A 15,487-nucleotide genomic window follows, 5' to 3' on the forward strand; every position below is an offset into this window, starting at 1 on the left:
TCATCCATACGAAAAAACTATGTCTAGCATTGTATTATATCCAGTTTTCTACGAATATAGAAATGTACAATCATAAGATTAAAACCAGCTTTTTTTGCCGGTGCCTTCGGCACCTCGGGGCTAAAAAAACTAGTTTTAATCTTATAATTGTACATTCTATATCCGCGGAAAGCCGTTTATAATACAATACGAGAAATAACTATTATAGACTTATTAACTCATCTCAGATAAAATTCTATTTATGAGGAATTTTTAATTGTCTATTTTTATAATTTTATTATTTTTCACTATGTTATTTTCAGATCTTCAAATTTATATAACTCAGGACCAAGATTCTGTCAAACATTTTGATTATTGGAATGTTTTGGTTTGTTATTGCTATTGATTACTTTTTTCCTTTGAAATAAAACTTTGGATCCACTATGTTATTTTAATACGCACCTTAATAGGTCCCTAATTCTAAATATAAGACTAGAGTCTACGCCCCCTAGAAGCCTCTAGGGGCACCTAAGTTAGGAGCTTAAGGTAAGAAGCTTCACTGTAAGGTGAACAATATTGGTTCAGCGGTTAGCGAGATTCTTCAGGACAGACAAAAAACGCTTACTACTTTATTCAATAGGATAGTATTTCTAGATGTAAACTGCAAAATATAAATAACTACAACATTAATTAGACTTTTGCTTCATTGTTTTGATTAGCAAAAACAAAATATAATATTAAATTGGATAATACCTGTTAAATTTTCATTTAGATTTGCTTTACTTCTTCTCTGAAACAAAATATGTTATGTAAAAAAAAGTGCGAAGATGCAGAAAATGATTAGTCATTCTGATCTTGAAGAATATTTGTTTATTATTGGTTTTTAAAGTTTAAAGTTTCAAAAGTGTTAAAATCTTTTCAATACTGAAAATAATCTAACTAACAAAAAGGAATAGTTGTTAATTCATTGATAATATCTGCAATAAATTACTAGTTCCATTTTATACAAAATTTGTTTTTATTCTTAATTATATTTTAGCAAATTGTCCTTTTAGTTACTATGGAATCGAAACATATTTGTTACGGGTATTTTTTAATAAATTAAAATGTTGTTTGTTTCCAAGTTAAATATAACAAATTGTAGTTCATAAAATATTTGTAGTTTAATATTTCCAGAAAAAAGGACCTTTCTTATTAAAACGTTCTATATTAGACTTTTCATTGTTATATCATTTCACGTGACTGAAATGACATATTTTTTTCAATTTGAAGATTCTGACATTTTAACTTAAAGATACTTAAAATATAAAATTGATGCAGTTCCCTATAAAATGTTTCTAGGATTGAATATCTCAAACAATTAAGAACTTTAAGGCTGGCTGTTGGCTGTGAAGCTGCTGAATGTAAAAATAAGCCCTCAAATTTATAAGCGACTAAAGAAGACCAAATAATCTTAAATAGCCAAGATTCAATGATGCACAGGCAGAGCTTGACTAAAGAAAATGTGCGTAAAAAAAGTATTCATGTTCGCTACGATGTAACTTTGCATGGCTACTCCAGATCATTTTGAGGCTTTTTGTCGATTGCAATGATATGCGAACATAAAATATGCGTTCAACCATAAAGATGGTAGCAGCTTTTAAGTTATTTTTTTTTTGTAAATAATCGATTCCAGTTGCATTTTATTAGGAACTGCACCAAATATTACCTTTTCAACAAAAGATTCAACTGGAATAACATCAGTATGGTCAGAATTCATGGTGTATGCAAAGTTGTTGTATAAGCTAGCTTGTCTGGTGTTTCTCCTACTTGACACTTCATGTCTCGTCAGCGAGGGACTTGGACTATAACAAAGTGTTTAATGTTGAAACTTTATCAATTACTGCAAGGAATTCAAGGAGAGAGGGATGGGGATAAAGGGGGTGACTACAAAAATTTTGAAAAAGATATATATATTAGATCCCCCCCCCCCCCCCCCCAACAAAAGTATACACACAAGTAGTCACCCAAAAACTTTCACAAACGTGGGTATATTTTTTTCTAGGACCGATTTCTCTTGGTAGGTTTGTGGTAACCTCCACCAAAATAGTTATAAATTCTACCAGGACCTATAGGAGAACCCGATCGGTTCAGCAGTCAGCAAGATCCTGTAGTACAGACAGACAAAAAGACACCCTGTTACTTTATTATAAGGATTAACATCAACCTTGTAAAAACATAGTCACTGACACCCTTTATTGTTCTTCTATAACTTTGTTTTGGTCTACTCTTCTCTGTTGACATCAACTATAATAACAAATAAATAGAATTTAACTAGTGTTTGGCCGTTAGCTAGCTTGTTAAAATCGGTTACTAGCAGAGCTTGGCAGCCGCGCACAAGGTTAAATTAATTAAAAGTAAATTCTGAAAAGAGAGATTGTTTGTTTAGAAACAGGTTTATACATAGAGATGAATCTTAAAGTTATGATATGAGGATTTCACCAAGTCTTAAACGCGGCTTACGCGCGACTGCCCAACCTTGCTTATAAGACATAAGAATGTATTGCAGCACATTAATTTTCTTATTATAATCTTGTACGATCAGCTGACGATTAGTAATGCCTCCTAGGAAGCTAAATTGTAAGATTTATGCTTATTCCTTTGAAAAAAAAGATGGTAAATGAAAACTTCATAATTATATGACGTTGCAAGAATCATGTGAATATTCTTTATGAATCTTTTGATAAAACATACCATATTATAATCAGACTTTGAAATTCTTTCAATCCGGGTCTCCAATTCTATTGAGCCTATAAACAATAAATATAGTACGTCTAGATCTAAAATTCATAATGAGACCAACAGGAACACCCAATAGGAAAAAAACGACAATATTCAAATAGTACTGGTACAAAGGGCAGTATTTTTTAACATAAAATAATTCAGCTTTGAATAATTAAATTCTAAGAATAAAGCTTTGCTCGGGGAAAATATACCGCTTAATCTGTTCGCTCTTGAAACACATGAGCCTAAATGTCAACGAAAATCTTTGGTTGCTAGAAATTATTTTTTAAGTTGGACGGATTATTGTGTTTGATTTACCATCTAGGGTAATATTATAATCTAGTAAATCAAAATAAATGGAAAATCATCTCATAATGATAAACTCCAGCCATTGGCAGCTTGTAAATATTGAAAATTGAAGATTGAAAAGATTTGAATAACAACATAGTACTAACATTCCATTTATTACAGTGCATAACCTTTGTCTGGAAGTCCTAACTGTACATGGTAATGTATTGCGCTTGACATGGCTAATTAACTCCTACTCTTACTAGTAAAGTACTGCATCTGACATAGCAGCAGTACAAAAAATATATTATATACTATTCGAACCCATTAACTGACAACGAGCGGATGCGTTCAGGGGCGTCCAAGCTTTTTTATTTGGGAAGGTAAACATTTTTTAAAGGGGGGGGGATAGTTTGGTTTTTGGGGGTGTAAAATTTACTTGGGGGGGGGGTAATTACCCCCTCTAAAATCTGTTGGTAGGTGTAAATTTTTGTTACCCCCCCCCCCTAAATTTACACCCGGGGTAATTTTTTTTTTTTTTTTTGGGGGGGGGGGTAATTTAATAATGTAAATAGGTACCTACCTAATATTGAAATATTTAGTAGTAAAAAATTCGTTTGGGGGGTGTAATCTTCACTTTACCCCTCCCCCTTGGACGTCCTTGGATGAGTTTTCTAAGACCATTTATCAAAGACTTTCTTTTGGAAGATTCACTATTGGATTTCAGAATTCCTAATATTATAGAGTTGCTGCGCTACTAATTATATTATATTGTTTACCTAAATGAACATTGTGTTTGGATACCATTTTTCTGAGGCTTTTGTTTGTACCAGGTGTTAGGTCTAGCTCCATAACATCAGTTCTAAAAAAAGTAATTTTATTAATGAAAATACGTGAAAGTAACTTTACAAAGTGTCTCAACAAATCAGCCATATGATGTCATAAAAATGAGGGATTTTCAGAGGTATTCTTTCATTTTGTAGAGTTACTACGTGAAACGCTATCAATGTTTTCAAATCAAGAAACTATGCAAAACTTTAAACTGTATCATTTTCTGCGTGGAGGCCATAATTGGTTGAATTTTCAAATGTGACAATTAGACATTAGTGGCATTATTGAAAATAACCATCCTGGCAGGAATAAGACATAAACAAACCGCGTTGGGTATTTAAGATACAGCGCAAACTGTAATTATTACTAAATAAATTGGTAATTTATAAAACTTTCCATGATAGAAATATGTACAATATTAGTGTTAGAATCAACTTTCGGATTAAAGTATAGACTTGCAAAGTCCTGATCCTCCAGGTCTCCAGAAAAGTTTTTGTCCCCCTCCCCCCTCCATCTCTTCAAACCTATTAGGGACCAGCCAGGTTGAGTCCCGATTTTTTGGAATCAACATATTAACAAACAAGTATTGTGTACATACTATCAAACTACTCTACATACATACTTTTCGGATTAAATTTAATGAAGGTATTATCTATTTAAATTCCAGGTAACGAAACCAAATTTGATAATTCACTTAACCTATTTTAAAGAACAATCTATGCAGGGCGGTGAAGGGAGATTTTAGTAATAATTATACTGGTCCCTAAATTTTATAGACAGGTCTCTTTTTTTGGCTTATAACATTTGGGGACTATTATTCAATCTAGATTGGATTGTAGACACCAACAGTGTCCAAACTAATAATAATCCACAGAAGGTTAAATTTTGTTCATTATAGTTTTTTTTTTTAGTTTTTTTTGGGTGTGGGGGTAGGGTGCAGGATAATACATAAATCAATCCCTTAAGATCTCTGAATATTTGTTACTAAATAATTTTCATGAAAATATTTTTGTAACTAGTAACATGATAATATATCAACATATATCATCAGTGAAGAATTTAAAGCCCCCCCTCCTTCATTTTGAAACTTTTCATATACAGATACTCAGTATCTATATCACAAAGTAGAATGATGTCTATCTGTCCGTCTGTATGTCTGTCTATCTGTCCGTCCGTTTGGCTGTCCTTTAAAATCTCGGTAACAACTGAACCGATTGGATTATACTTTTCAGGTATTATATCTACTGGTCCTGTGGTGGCTTTAGGCTATTTTCTTGGGGGTGGGACACCTAAACTCCCCCCCCCTTAAAAAATATTCCCATCATTTTTTAATGCAGTTTAAAATTAGTGGTTGCAGCACCTTTGTTTGTCTGTGTGTCTGTTTGTCTGTACCGAAAGATCTTTTCATCTTCCTCCCAAAAGAAATCGCCCCTAGAAAAAGTTAAAAAGAAAGTTAATCTCCGCACCCCAAAAAAAAAATAAATTAAATTCTTTTAAACTAATATAAATAGGTTTTGTTATTCAACTTCCCCCTCATCAATTGACCCTAGAGGCCTCTAGGGGCGTAGCGGCTAGTAGATTATATTGACGTGGGATAAGGGAAAGAAGTGGTTGAGGTTTAGATGAGAAATCAAATATTTTACCATTTTGTAAATTTGATTCATGAAGCAAATATTTGCAGCTTTTGATGAAAATGGCTCATTACATCAAACATTTAATATTTAAACAATCAAGTCCTTATATAAAAAGTAAAAGGATGTCTATATATCAGAGTGTACGCAGCTTAAGATCTCATAAACGTCTCGACCGATATGGTTCTACTTTTCAATTAGATTATAGGTCCATGAAAGATTTATTACTATTTTTGGGGAGGGTACCGTACCCCATTCGATCCTCGCAAGAAATTACCTCAGGAAAAAAATACTAACCTAAGAAATTATGTTTTACTTTTTCTATTCAATATTGCAAATGAAAAAAAAATAATCGATCTAAGCACCACCCCCTCCCACCCTATGAAATCTAACTTTATTTTTTAAACCACAATTTCCAGAAAGAATAAGTTAGACCAGATTTTAAGCTATTTGCGGGAAGTTTGAGAGGGTCCATTAAACTCCCAAAATATATGGCTCAGTAAACAAATTATTCGCCCCCAAATAACTTCTAAGAAAAAATAAATGAAAAGTTTTATGAAAAGATAATTAAACTATTGAACCTACATTTATATTATTAATGTTAAATTTGAACCATTGATTAAATACATCAATCGTTTTTGAGATTTTCTGTAAATCATAATGATACGAAGTTTTGAAAATAGAAATTAAAACAATTAAATTATATATAAACAATTAAAATTCCATCCAGAGCAGAGTTTTACGTACGAGTTTGGGAAATACAAAGTCAAAACTGTTGTAATTTAGAACAGTCATAGCCTGCCTTACTTTAGCTTTCTAATTTGCATTTAAAAATGCAAAATATAGAAGTTAGCAGTAAGTCAAAACTGTTGCAGCTGAACCAACTATTTTCAGACATTAAGCAGCTGCTGTTTTTCATAATTTAAATAGAAAACATCTATGACTTTTAAGAGATATAAGTTTTCCGGAATTTTAATGTAGGGAGTAGATTTGAAATCTGCATCAAATTTTAAGGATTTTTTATAAAATTCGTTTTTTGTAAAATTCTTTATCTAAAAGCGGAAATACATTTTAAGTTAATTAATTTTGACCAATAGGATAGGTGGATTTTAAACTACCTGCGCTCTAATTGGTTGAATGATGTACGACATCCAATCAGAGCGCAGATTTTTTAAATTCACCAATCACGGATGCCAAAATTAATTAACTTAATTTGTATTTCCGCTTATAGATAAAGAATTATACAAAAAACGAATTTTATAAAAAAAATCCTTAAAATTTTATGCAGATTTCAAATCTACTCCCTACATTACAATTCCGGAAAACTTATATCTCTTAGACTTTGTACCCAGGGAGAGAAGGGACATTAAGCTGTTTCATTGACTTAAAAACTTTGGGGACAATTTTTAAAATTGATTTGTTGGTCCATTTAGCTGAGTGTCCGAACATTTCAACCACAATTGTAATCTGCAGAAAGGCTTATTTTGTGTATCGTCAATAGGGATGTACAACAATTTATCAGCCATTGTCTTATCCCTTTAGATCCCTGTTATGTACCTGTTAACTTGCAAAGCTGACAGTGGTAGAAATGCCTCCCCCATAAAATCATCCTTTACCATGATATCTTTGTCGTAAATCTAGAAGAAAAAAAATACATTAGGTTAAAGATTCATAAAAATATTGGCAGCTCTGAGGATCACTTTTTAAAAATTGCTTGGATTTTGTTATATTTAGCTAGCCTTGTCCTTATGATAAATTAAAAGGATTTCTCTCTGTACTGAAATATCTCGCTTACCACTGAATCGATATGATTCTCCTACACAGATTAGCATCCCATGGGTCCTGGGAAGGTTTATAATCATTTTGGGGGAGGGTACCACCACCCTCCCAAGAGAAATCGCCGAAAAATACCAAAAAATATTGAAATATTCCCGCAGGGCGGCGCCAGTATCGTAGCATGAATGAAAAACATATACAAATTATTTATCAAATTATAATATCTAAAATAAATAGAAAATTTAAAGTGCCACTAGAGGCCTTTAAAAACGTGGCCGCTAGTTATATTACAGTACCTGGATTTTGAAAGCAACTGTGAGTTCATCCAGCAAAATTTGACATGTCTCTCTCCATACAGGATTCAAATCCTTTTTCACTTCTTTGGACCTATGTAGTAATCCTATTGTGTAATGTAGTAAACTTTTTTGTCTATAAAAAAGAAAGATCTCACTATGGTTTGAGGCTATTTCTATTTTTATGAATAAGTCTGGGTATGGTTTTGGATGTTTTGCAGCCTTTCCATATCCCTTAGAATACATAGCCCCTTAGATGGTAGGAGCGAACCCGCTAGTATAGAGATATTATGTTAGCTATGAGACAAAATAATTATGTTATCATTATAAAATCTTTCTCGTATTCATTCTAATCCGGTGGTTAGGAACCGGTTCTTATCCATACGAAAAAACTATGTCTAGCACCGTATTATAACCAGTTTTCTACGAATAAAAAAATGTACAATCATAAAATTAAAACCAGTTTTTTAGCCCGTGCCTTCGGCATCTCGGGACTTAAAAAAGCTGGTTTTAATCTTATAATTGCACATTTTATATCCGCGGAAAGCCGTTTTTAATACGATACGAGAAATAACTATTATATATTTCTCAATGGTCTTACAGAATGTTAGATAGATGAAAGGACAGACCATTATTACAGAATATATTTGCTACTAAAACTACTAAATTCATTTGTTTCTATACAACAAAATATAAAAAAATAAAATTTTAATTTTGTCGAAAGATGACATATAAATTTAAAATTAATACTTTTTAAAAATATTTAAACTTTTATTGCGTATAATTATAAAAATATATCTATATTTTAAACTTTTTGTTTAATTTTGTACAATTACATATGACATGTTGCTATATCTGGCATTGATATTTTAATACCAAATTTGCCATTAAATATACATATTTTCAAATTATGTAATTTATTAGGAGTTAAGCTATTCTGCAGTTTAAGATTAAAACAAACGACTAAGCAGAAAACCATCGCTTTATTCGTGAATCGTAAAACATTCAAATAAGAAAGAAATACTGAAAATAAAACTGTCAAAAATAAAATCTAATCATGTTTCTCATTTTTTTGTACATATAATTATATTGGAGTAATTTTATGAAATTTGATTGGTTTGTACAAACTGACAGTCTTCAAACAGTTTTATCAATATTTTGATCTATATAAGTGGGAGTGTATATCAATTTATCGTCAGTTGTCTTATCCCTAAGACTTTTACCTGAAAATTTCCTCGTTGTCGATTAAGAAAACTGCATATGGATCACTTGTACCTAGTCATGAAAGTTATTGTTTTAGGAAGCGAAGTTTAATGCTTTAAACTAAAGAAATTATATGTCTGTCTGTCTCTCTGTATGACTGCTAAGATATCGTAAACAGCTGGACCAATTATTCTACAATTTTCAGAGAAGTTGTACTCAACCAATTATGAAATTTATAGCTTGTGATAGCATAGAGGGTAATTCGGAATATAGAAAAATTTGAACATACAAAAGTGCTCTGTATAGAAACCTTAAAACTAATTTTGAGTATATATAATTTTACCTCCTGAATCCATAGGTACTAGATTTCTGCCACTTAATATTGTGATATTCAACCTTTAGAAAAAAAAATTATTAGTATTTAAATTAATTTTATTAAAATGGATGAAATAAAAAAATATTCTTCGGTGTTTTCCCTCAAAGGGTTTAGCGAACACAGAATCCCTCTTTTAAAATAAATATGGGGGTTGCCTGGCCTCTGGCCGCAGAGCTCGGCTCCCTAGCCTGCCTAGCCGCAGCGCTCGGCCCCCTTGCCTGCCTAGCCGCAGCGCTCGGCTCCCTAGCCTAAAACCTAACCTAACCTAAAATAGTTGTTTGTCGTTGTTAGGGGCCCGGGGTAATCAAATTTTCAAAATTAAAACCAAAATTTCTAAGAGGATAACGCCCTTTGTTTTTCTTATTAAATATTTCACAATAAAGTCTTTTGTTCTCACACACTTTTGTGATAAAAAATATGTAATATATCTAATTAGTAACTAGTAAAAATCATAATTATCTATAACGGAGGATGGTAATTGAAGCATACATAATTTTGTTGTAAATTCTCGAACTCAATTTTGAGTTACTTCGTTCTGGTTCTTTATTCTAATTTTGGATAGTGTAATTAAATCAAAGGCTATTTTAATGTCAAGCCTCCATTTATCTAATTATGATAAAGTAATTTTGCTATTTTTCTTCAAATTATGACATTTCGTGTTTGATTTTAGATTTATCACAATTAAAATTCACAATAAACATTAATTTGCAAAATTATCTTTAACATTCCATAATTATGTAGTTGGTGCGTCACATAAAAAGGAAATTGCAGAAAAGTGTACTTTTTACTGAACATTTGTACATATAAAAATAGATTATATTTCCTTCTGTAAATGAAGAAACTAATAATTGAACTATTGTAATTTTACAAAGAATCAATAAGTGATGGCAAACTTGTTAGTATAAAAAAATATGGATGTTGTACGCAATATTTAAAATTGACAATCTTTAATACAATTTACAAATTTGGATATTTAAGTGGCTTAATGCTGCCGTAAAACTTGTTTTGTGCTGTAACTAAAGGGAAGTTGGCAAGAAGGATTTGGGTTGAGAGGTTTTTTCACTAAGATTTGTTTATCTGAATCTTGCTTTGCCCCTGGCTACATCGAAAGTAGCTGGATGTAAGTTTGTTTATAGTTTTATCTTAAAATCACATAATCACGAGTTCTTTAATTTTAAGAAACGCTTGATATTGGAACTCTGCAGATATGTCTCTTGTAAAACATATATATTTGGTCAGTTGTTTACTCGTTTATAACCCCAGACCACCTCCCCTTTAAACATTAACTAATATCATAAACTTTTAGAAGCATACTCTGATATTGTAAAATTTAAAGAGCAAAGGGTCTGTATAAAACTACTTTTTTGGTTATTTGAACTAAGGCTCAAATTACTGCGCCAAATCCGAACATCCGCTGCCTTTTAACCACTGCGAGCAAACGTTACAGTACCAAAATATGCAGATGCAAGTACAGACAAATGTAAGGTATAGAGTAGCATTGCTACCAACAATGAATAAAGAATAACCAACCTGTAATAGTTCATATTGTTTTTATAAACATTCTCCGTCATTGTGAAAATTCTTTAATTTTTTTCATGTGAAAAAATTTAATAAAGTCCGCTCTGAAAAAAAGGTGCAATTTTTTTTGTAATATTTTTTTGTAAATAAATGATTGTAGAATATACGTGGATGTTATGACAATGAAAAAAAATTGTCATTTATTGGTCAGTTCATTCATCCAGTAGAAAGGGAGGGGATTAAGTTCATGGGGAATGTGAGTAATTTATTTTAGTCCACTGCAAGTGTCACTTTATAACATGATACATTATAATCCTGTAATAATAAATCTATTTATGAATATCCCTTATAAAACCTTATAATACAAAAATGTACTTATGTAACAACATTGCAAAGACTACCTTTTTTGTAATAGGTATATACTATACATCAATTTTGTATATTCCTTTTTTCCTATTTTTCTGAAATATAAAATGGTTTATCTAGGTAAAGTAAGTCTAAATTGGGAAGAAGTTAGCCCCGAGATGGGTTTTTAATAAATGCCGCGTTTTTTCGACAATTTTTTAGACATTGATTGATTGAACGAAGACGATGAGATTTCAACACAGAGTATACAACATAAGAATTCAAAATTTTAAAATTACTTTTTTAGCCATTTGTATAATGTCTAATATAACTTAAATCCATTTTCGCTGCATATTTATTAATGCATCTTTTTAGATCTGTATTAGACATTATACAAATGGCCAAAATAATAATTTTAGAATTTTGAATACTTAAATTGTATGCTCTTCTAAAAACCTTATTTCATCTTGAAGATCAATGCCCCGTACAATTTTAACAGAGTATATAACTTGAGAATGCAAAATTTTAAATTATTATTTTAGCCATTTGTATAATGTCTGATACAGCTAAAAAAAGATGCATTAATAAATATGCAGCGAAAATGGATTTAAGTTGTATTAGACGTAATACAAATTGCTAAAATAATAATTTTAAAATTCTTAATCCTTATGTTGTATACTCTGTGTTGAAATTCTATCGTCTTCGTTCAATCAATCAATGTCTAATCCGTCCGTACGTCCGTCCGTCCGTCCGTCCGTCCGTCCGTCACTGATAGCTTTTTTCGTTAATTTAGGCATGTTAGAATTGTCCTATCGATTTCAAACTTTGCATGGTGATTCCTGTAGAAGTTAGGTACGAGTTAGAAAGCGTAGGAACTCTATAATCATTACCAGAATGTCCGTACGTCCATTTTAAACATGTTGATTTTTTTTACATTTTTAACAACAAATTTGTATGTGACATAATTATTCGATTGGTCTGATTTTTGGTATACTAATTCTTGGAACAACAAAGTACAATATTATAAGCGAAGCAACTCTATAATCAAGTCCTAAAAATGTAAGTATGTCCATAAACATTATCCTGTATCAAGCAGTTTTTCAACAAATTTACTTACAATTTTGCTTTGACTCTTATACATTTACAATCTGATTATTCAGTTCTGACATTATACAAGTGTTAATGTCCGTTTGTCCTACTGTTTCAGAGCTTCGCTTTTATGGATGTTGTCATCCTTGTTTAAATTGTATTTTGAGCAAGTTTTAATAGGCTGTTTAACCATTTTTGGGTGGTATATTACACCTCTGTTGCTTTGAGATTGGTATTGTCTGTCCTCGACTAGGCACTTGAGGAAAACCGCATAACAAACATCGAAAATAAATTCATTATTGAAATTGTTATAATCGCAAAGTTAGAGTGTGTAGAGAGCCTTGCTTGTTCTTATGTAGTGGGACAGACTTATCAAGTAGCTTTGCTCCCATGGACAGTAATGTACTTGTTAGTAATTTGTTTGGATCCAATATGCTTATTTTAATGTTATCTTCCTCTGAATATATAAAGGGAAGGAATCATGTATTATTCTGTTTAACCCTACCTAATCATAAACATTCAATTAATTATTGTTTTGTTTGCCTCTAAATAAACTTGTATCATATGGTAACTCTGTTTTAATGGGGATTGAAGTGAAGCATTTCTACAATTTTGACATTAGTGAATACGACAGTCGTGTCCGCCGCTTACACTGTATACACTAGAATTGCGCTATTCTTGAAAATCCCCAATGTTACAAATTAAATATTTTCTTAATTATCTAAAATTATCATGCAATTTATATATATTTTTAATTCTACCTCTAGCAAAATATTCTTGTGTTAATTATTTTTTTATCAATGGGTTATAAAAAAAACTCTACTATTTATTTATTTTGTAAATATTCATAAACTGTCATTTTCACTCTTATTTTAGTATTTAGACAAATAAATAATTTGTGTCGAAAGGAACTTGTCAACATAAACAAGTATTTGAACAAATCGTATAAAAAATACATTGCATATTTCAGTTAGGGAGTTGAATCCATTTTTATAGAAGCAGAAATATAATCTATGATTATGGTTTGGACCCTCAAAAACTGTAATCTACCTTTCCACTTTCCCCTCTCTTGGTGAAGATATCTTCAACGCCGATACGATTTTTGAAATGTAAGATTTTACTTTCCCTTCTCTTGGTGAAGATATCTTCAACGCCGATACGATTTTTGAAATGTAAGATTCCATTTTCCCCTCTCTTGGTGAAGATATCTTCAACGCCGATACGATTTTTGAAATTTAAGATTCCACTTTTGCCTCTCTTGGTGAAGATATCTTCAACAAGAGAGACAAAAGTGGAATCTTATATTTCAAAAATCGTATCGGCGTTGAAGATATCTTCACCAAGAGAGGGGAAAGTGGAAGGGTAGATTACAGTTTTAGAGGGTCCAAACCATAATCATAGATTATATTTCTGCTTCTATAAAAATGGATTCAACTCCCTAACTGTATTTATTGACTGGTAAATTCTTAAAATCTATCAGTACATCAATACACAAAACACATTGTTCTTTTTTTGCAAAACAATTTTTACGGTTCAAGAATAAATGTAAAATTCTGTCTCTGGTTTGTGAAAGAAGGGTTGTAAATTGTTTGAGCCGACATAACTTTTATTATTTTTTATACATGCCAAACTTGGGGAATACTAATGCATACTTTGGTAACCGTTTCATCATTCAAAATTAAATAAAATTGAGATTGGGGTTATTGATGATCTAATGGTGAATGAAGGGATAATGCCTATTAACTTGATGGACAAGTTAGAATTTCCTTTTTGTAGATGGGGCAAGTGATAAATATTTGTAATAGGGGGAGGATATTGTTTAATCGTCTATTGTCATATCACTGTTCCCTAGCTGTTTATAACTGTTTATTGCATAAAAACAAGGATGACAACATCCATAAAAGCGAAGCGCTGAAACGGTAGGACAAACAGACATTAACACTTGTATAGTGTCAGAACTGAATAATCAGAATATAAATGTATAAGAGTCGATGCAAAATTGTAAGTAAATTTGTTGAAAAACTGCTTGATATAGAATGATATTTATGGACATACTTACATTATTAGGACTTAGTTATAGAGTTGCTTCGCTTATAATATTGTACTTTATTGTCCCAGGAATCAGTATACTGAAAATTAGATCAATCGGATAATTAGATCACATAAAAATTTGTTGTTAAAAAGTAAAAAAATCAACATGTTTAAAATGAACGTACGGACATTTTTGTGATGATTATAAAGTTGCTACGCTTTTTAAATCGTACCTAACTACTAGAGGAATCGCCATGCAAAGTTTGAAATCCATATGACAATTCTAATTTGTCTAAATTAACGAAAAAAGCTATCCGTTACGAACGGACGTACGGACGGACCGACCCTAATTATAGAAAAGCTTCGCTTTTAATAACAGTAAAAACTAAGCTTGATAGCCGCGTTTCAGTCGCGATTAAGCTTCAAATTTAAACCAGTTTTTATGCTTTAATCTTTCTTGACAGAGAAATTGTCATAGTTAGTTTTGCAGCTGATTTTCTAAATTGTAAAAGATTGATTTCCCTTAAGGCTTACAGGTGGCAAACGCGCAGCTGCCAAGCCCTGGACTAAAAACCGATTATTTTGTTCTACATATATGACGAAACATTGTTAATAATAAGTCTTACTTTAACTGTCAAAGCAAATTCTTTAACTTTAGTGGTATTAACATCTCTAGACTATAGAGCAGAGGTGGATTCTTTAATAAAGTAGGGTCACTTTTTATGTAATTTTGGAGGATTTTTTTACAAAAACAATTTTGCCTCACCAGCGAGCAACGACCCATTTTTTTTTGAAAGAATCCACCTAAGGTCTCAGCAGCTGCGACTAAGCCTCAAATTAAAACACGTTTGGATGCTTTTAACATTTTGGAAAGATGATTTCTATATTTGGTTCAGGTTTAGGCTGCCAACTGAATTCTAAAATTGTAAAAGCTCGATTTCCCTTAGACGGCTGATGCGAGGCTGTCGAGCCTTGCAATAAAGATATTACTTTTCTTTTTTGGATGGGGCATAACCTCCTATCCAAAAACCTAAAAACTGACAAGGATAAATTACAAGAAGATTGTATTCATTCTAATAAAGCAACACACCCTAGTAGATATAGAGATCTAAAGAGACAAACATTCTTAGAGCTTAGCTTTTTTACAAAAGAATAACTTGCATTATCACATACAACAACTCTAACAATTGTGTTATCACGCGTATTATAAACACCTAACTAAGTATCAATTCAAATTATACATATAGTTAATAGTATTAGATATAAACAAGGATGACGCCATTAAATTTAAGCGAACCCCAAAACAAAGAACTATAGACTTGTTTGTAAAATTTGTAATTAAAAGGTACCCCAAAAAAATCTTA

General features: G+C 31.5%; 1 protein-coding gene across 1 annotated transcript in view; it reads right to left on the reverse strand.

The window, feature by feature from the left end:
- Positions 1-10,764, reverse strand: part of LOC145322606 (multiple C2 and transmembrane domain-containing protein 1-like) — an 80,970-nt gene extending 70,206 nt beyond the window's left edge. The window contains exons 1-10 of the mRNA XM_080164755.1: positions 10,671-10,764; positions 9,108-9,160; positions 8,785-8,836; positions 7,565-7,655; positions 7,050-7,129; positions 3,810-3,892; positions 2,713-2,768; positions 2,186-2,265; positions 1,688-1,823; positions 733-769 (exon numbers count right to left, since the gene is read on the reverse strand). Coding sequence (XP_080020881.1) covers positions 733-769; positions 1,688-1,823; positions 2,186-2,265; positions 2,713-2,768; positions 3,810-3,892; positions 7,050-7,129; positions 7,565-7,655; positions 8,785-8,836; positions 9,108-9,160; positions 10,671-10,711 — 709 coding nt within the window. The 5' untranslated portion in view covers positions 10,712-10,764. The remainder of the gene's footprint in view (positions 1-732; positions 770-1,687; positions 1,824-2,185; positions 2,266-2,712; positions 2,769-3,809; positions 3,893-7,049; positions 7,130-7,564; positions 7,656-8,784; positions 8,837-9,107; positions 9,161-10,670) is intronic.
- Between the last annotated feature and the right edge of the window lie 4,723 nt (positions 10,765-15,487).

The sequence above is a fragment of the Acartia tonsa genome, chromosome 6 (assembly GCF_053477335.1).
Source record: "Acartia tonsa isolate MP-2025a chromosome 6, ASM5347733v1, whole genome shotgun sequence".
Classification (NCBI taxonomy): Eukaryota; Metazoa; Arthropoda; class Copepoda; order Calanoida; family Acartiidae; genus Acartia; species Acartia tonsa.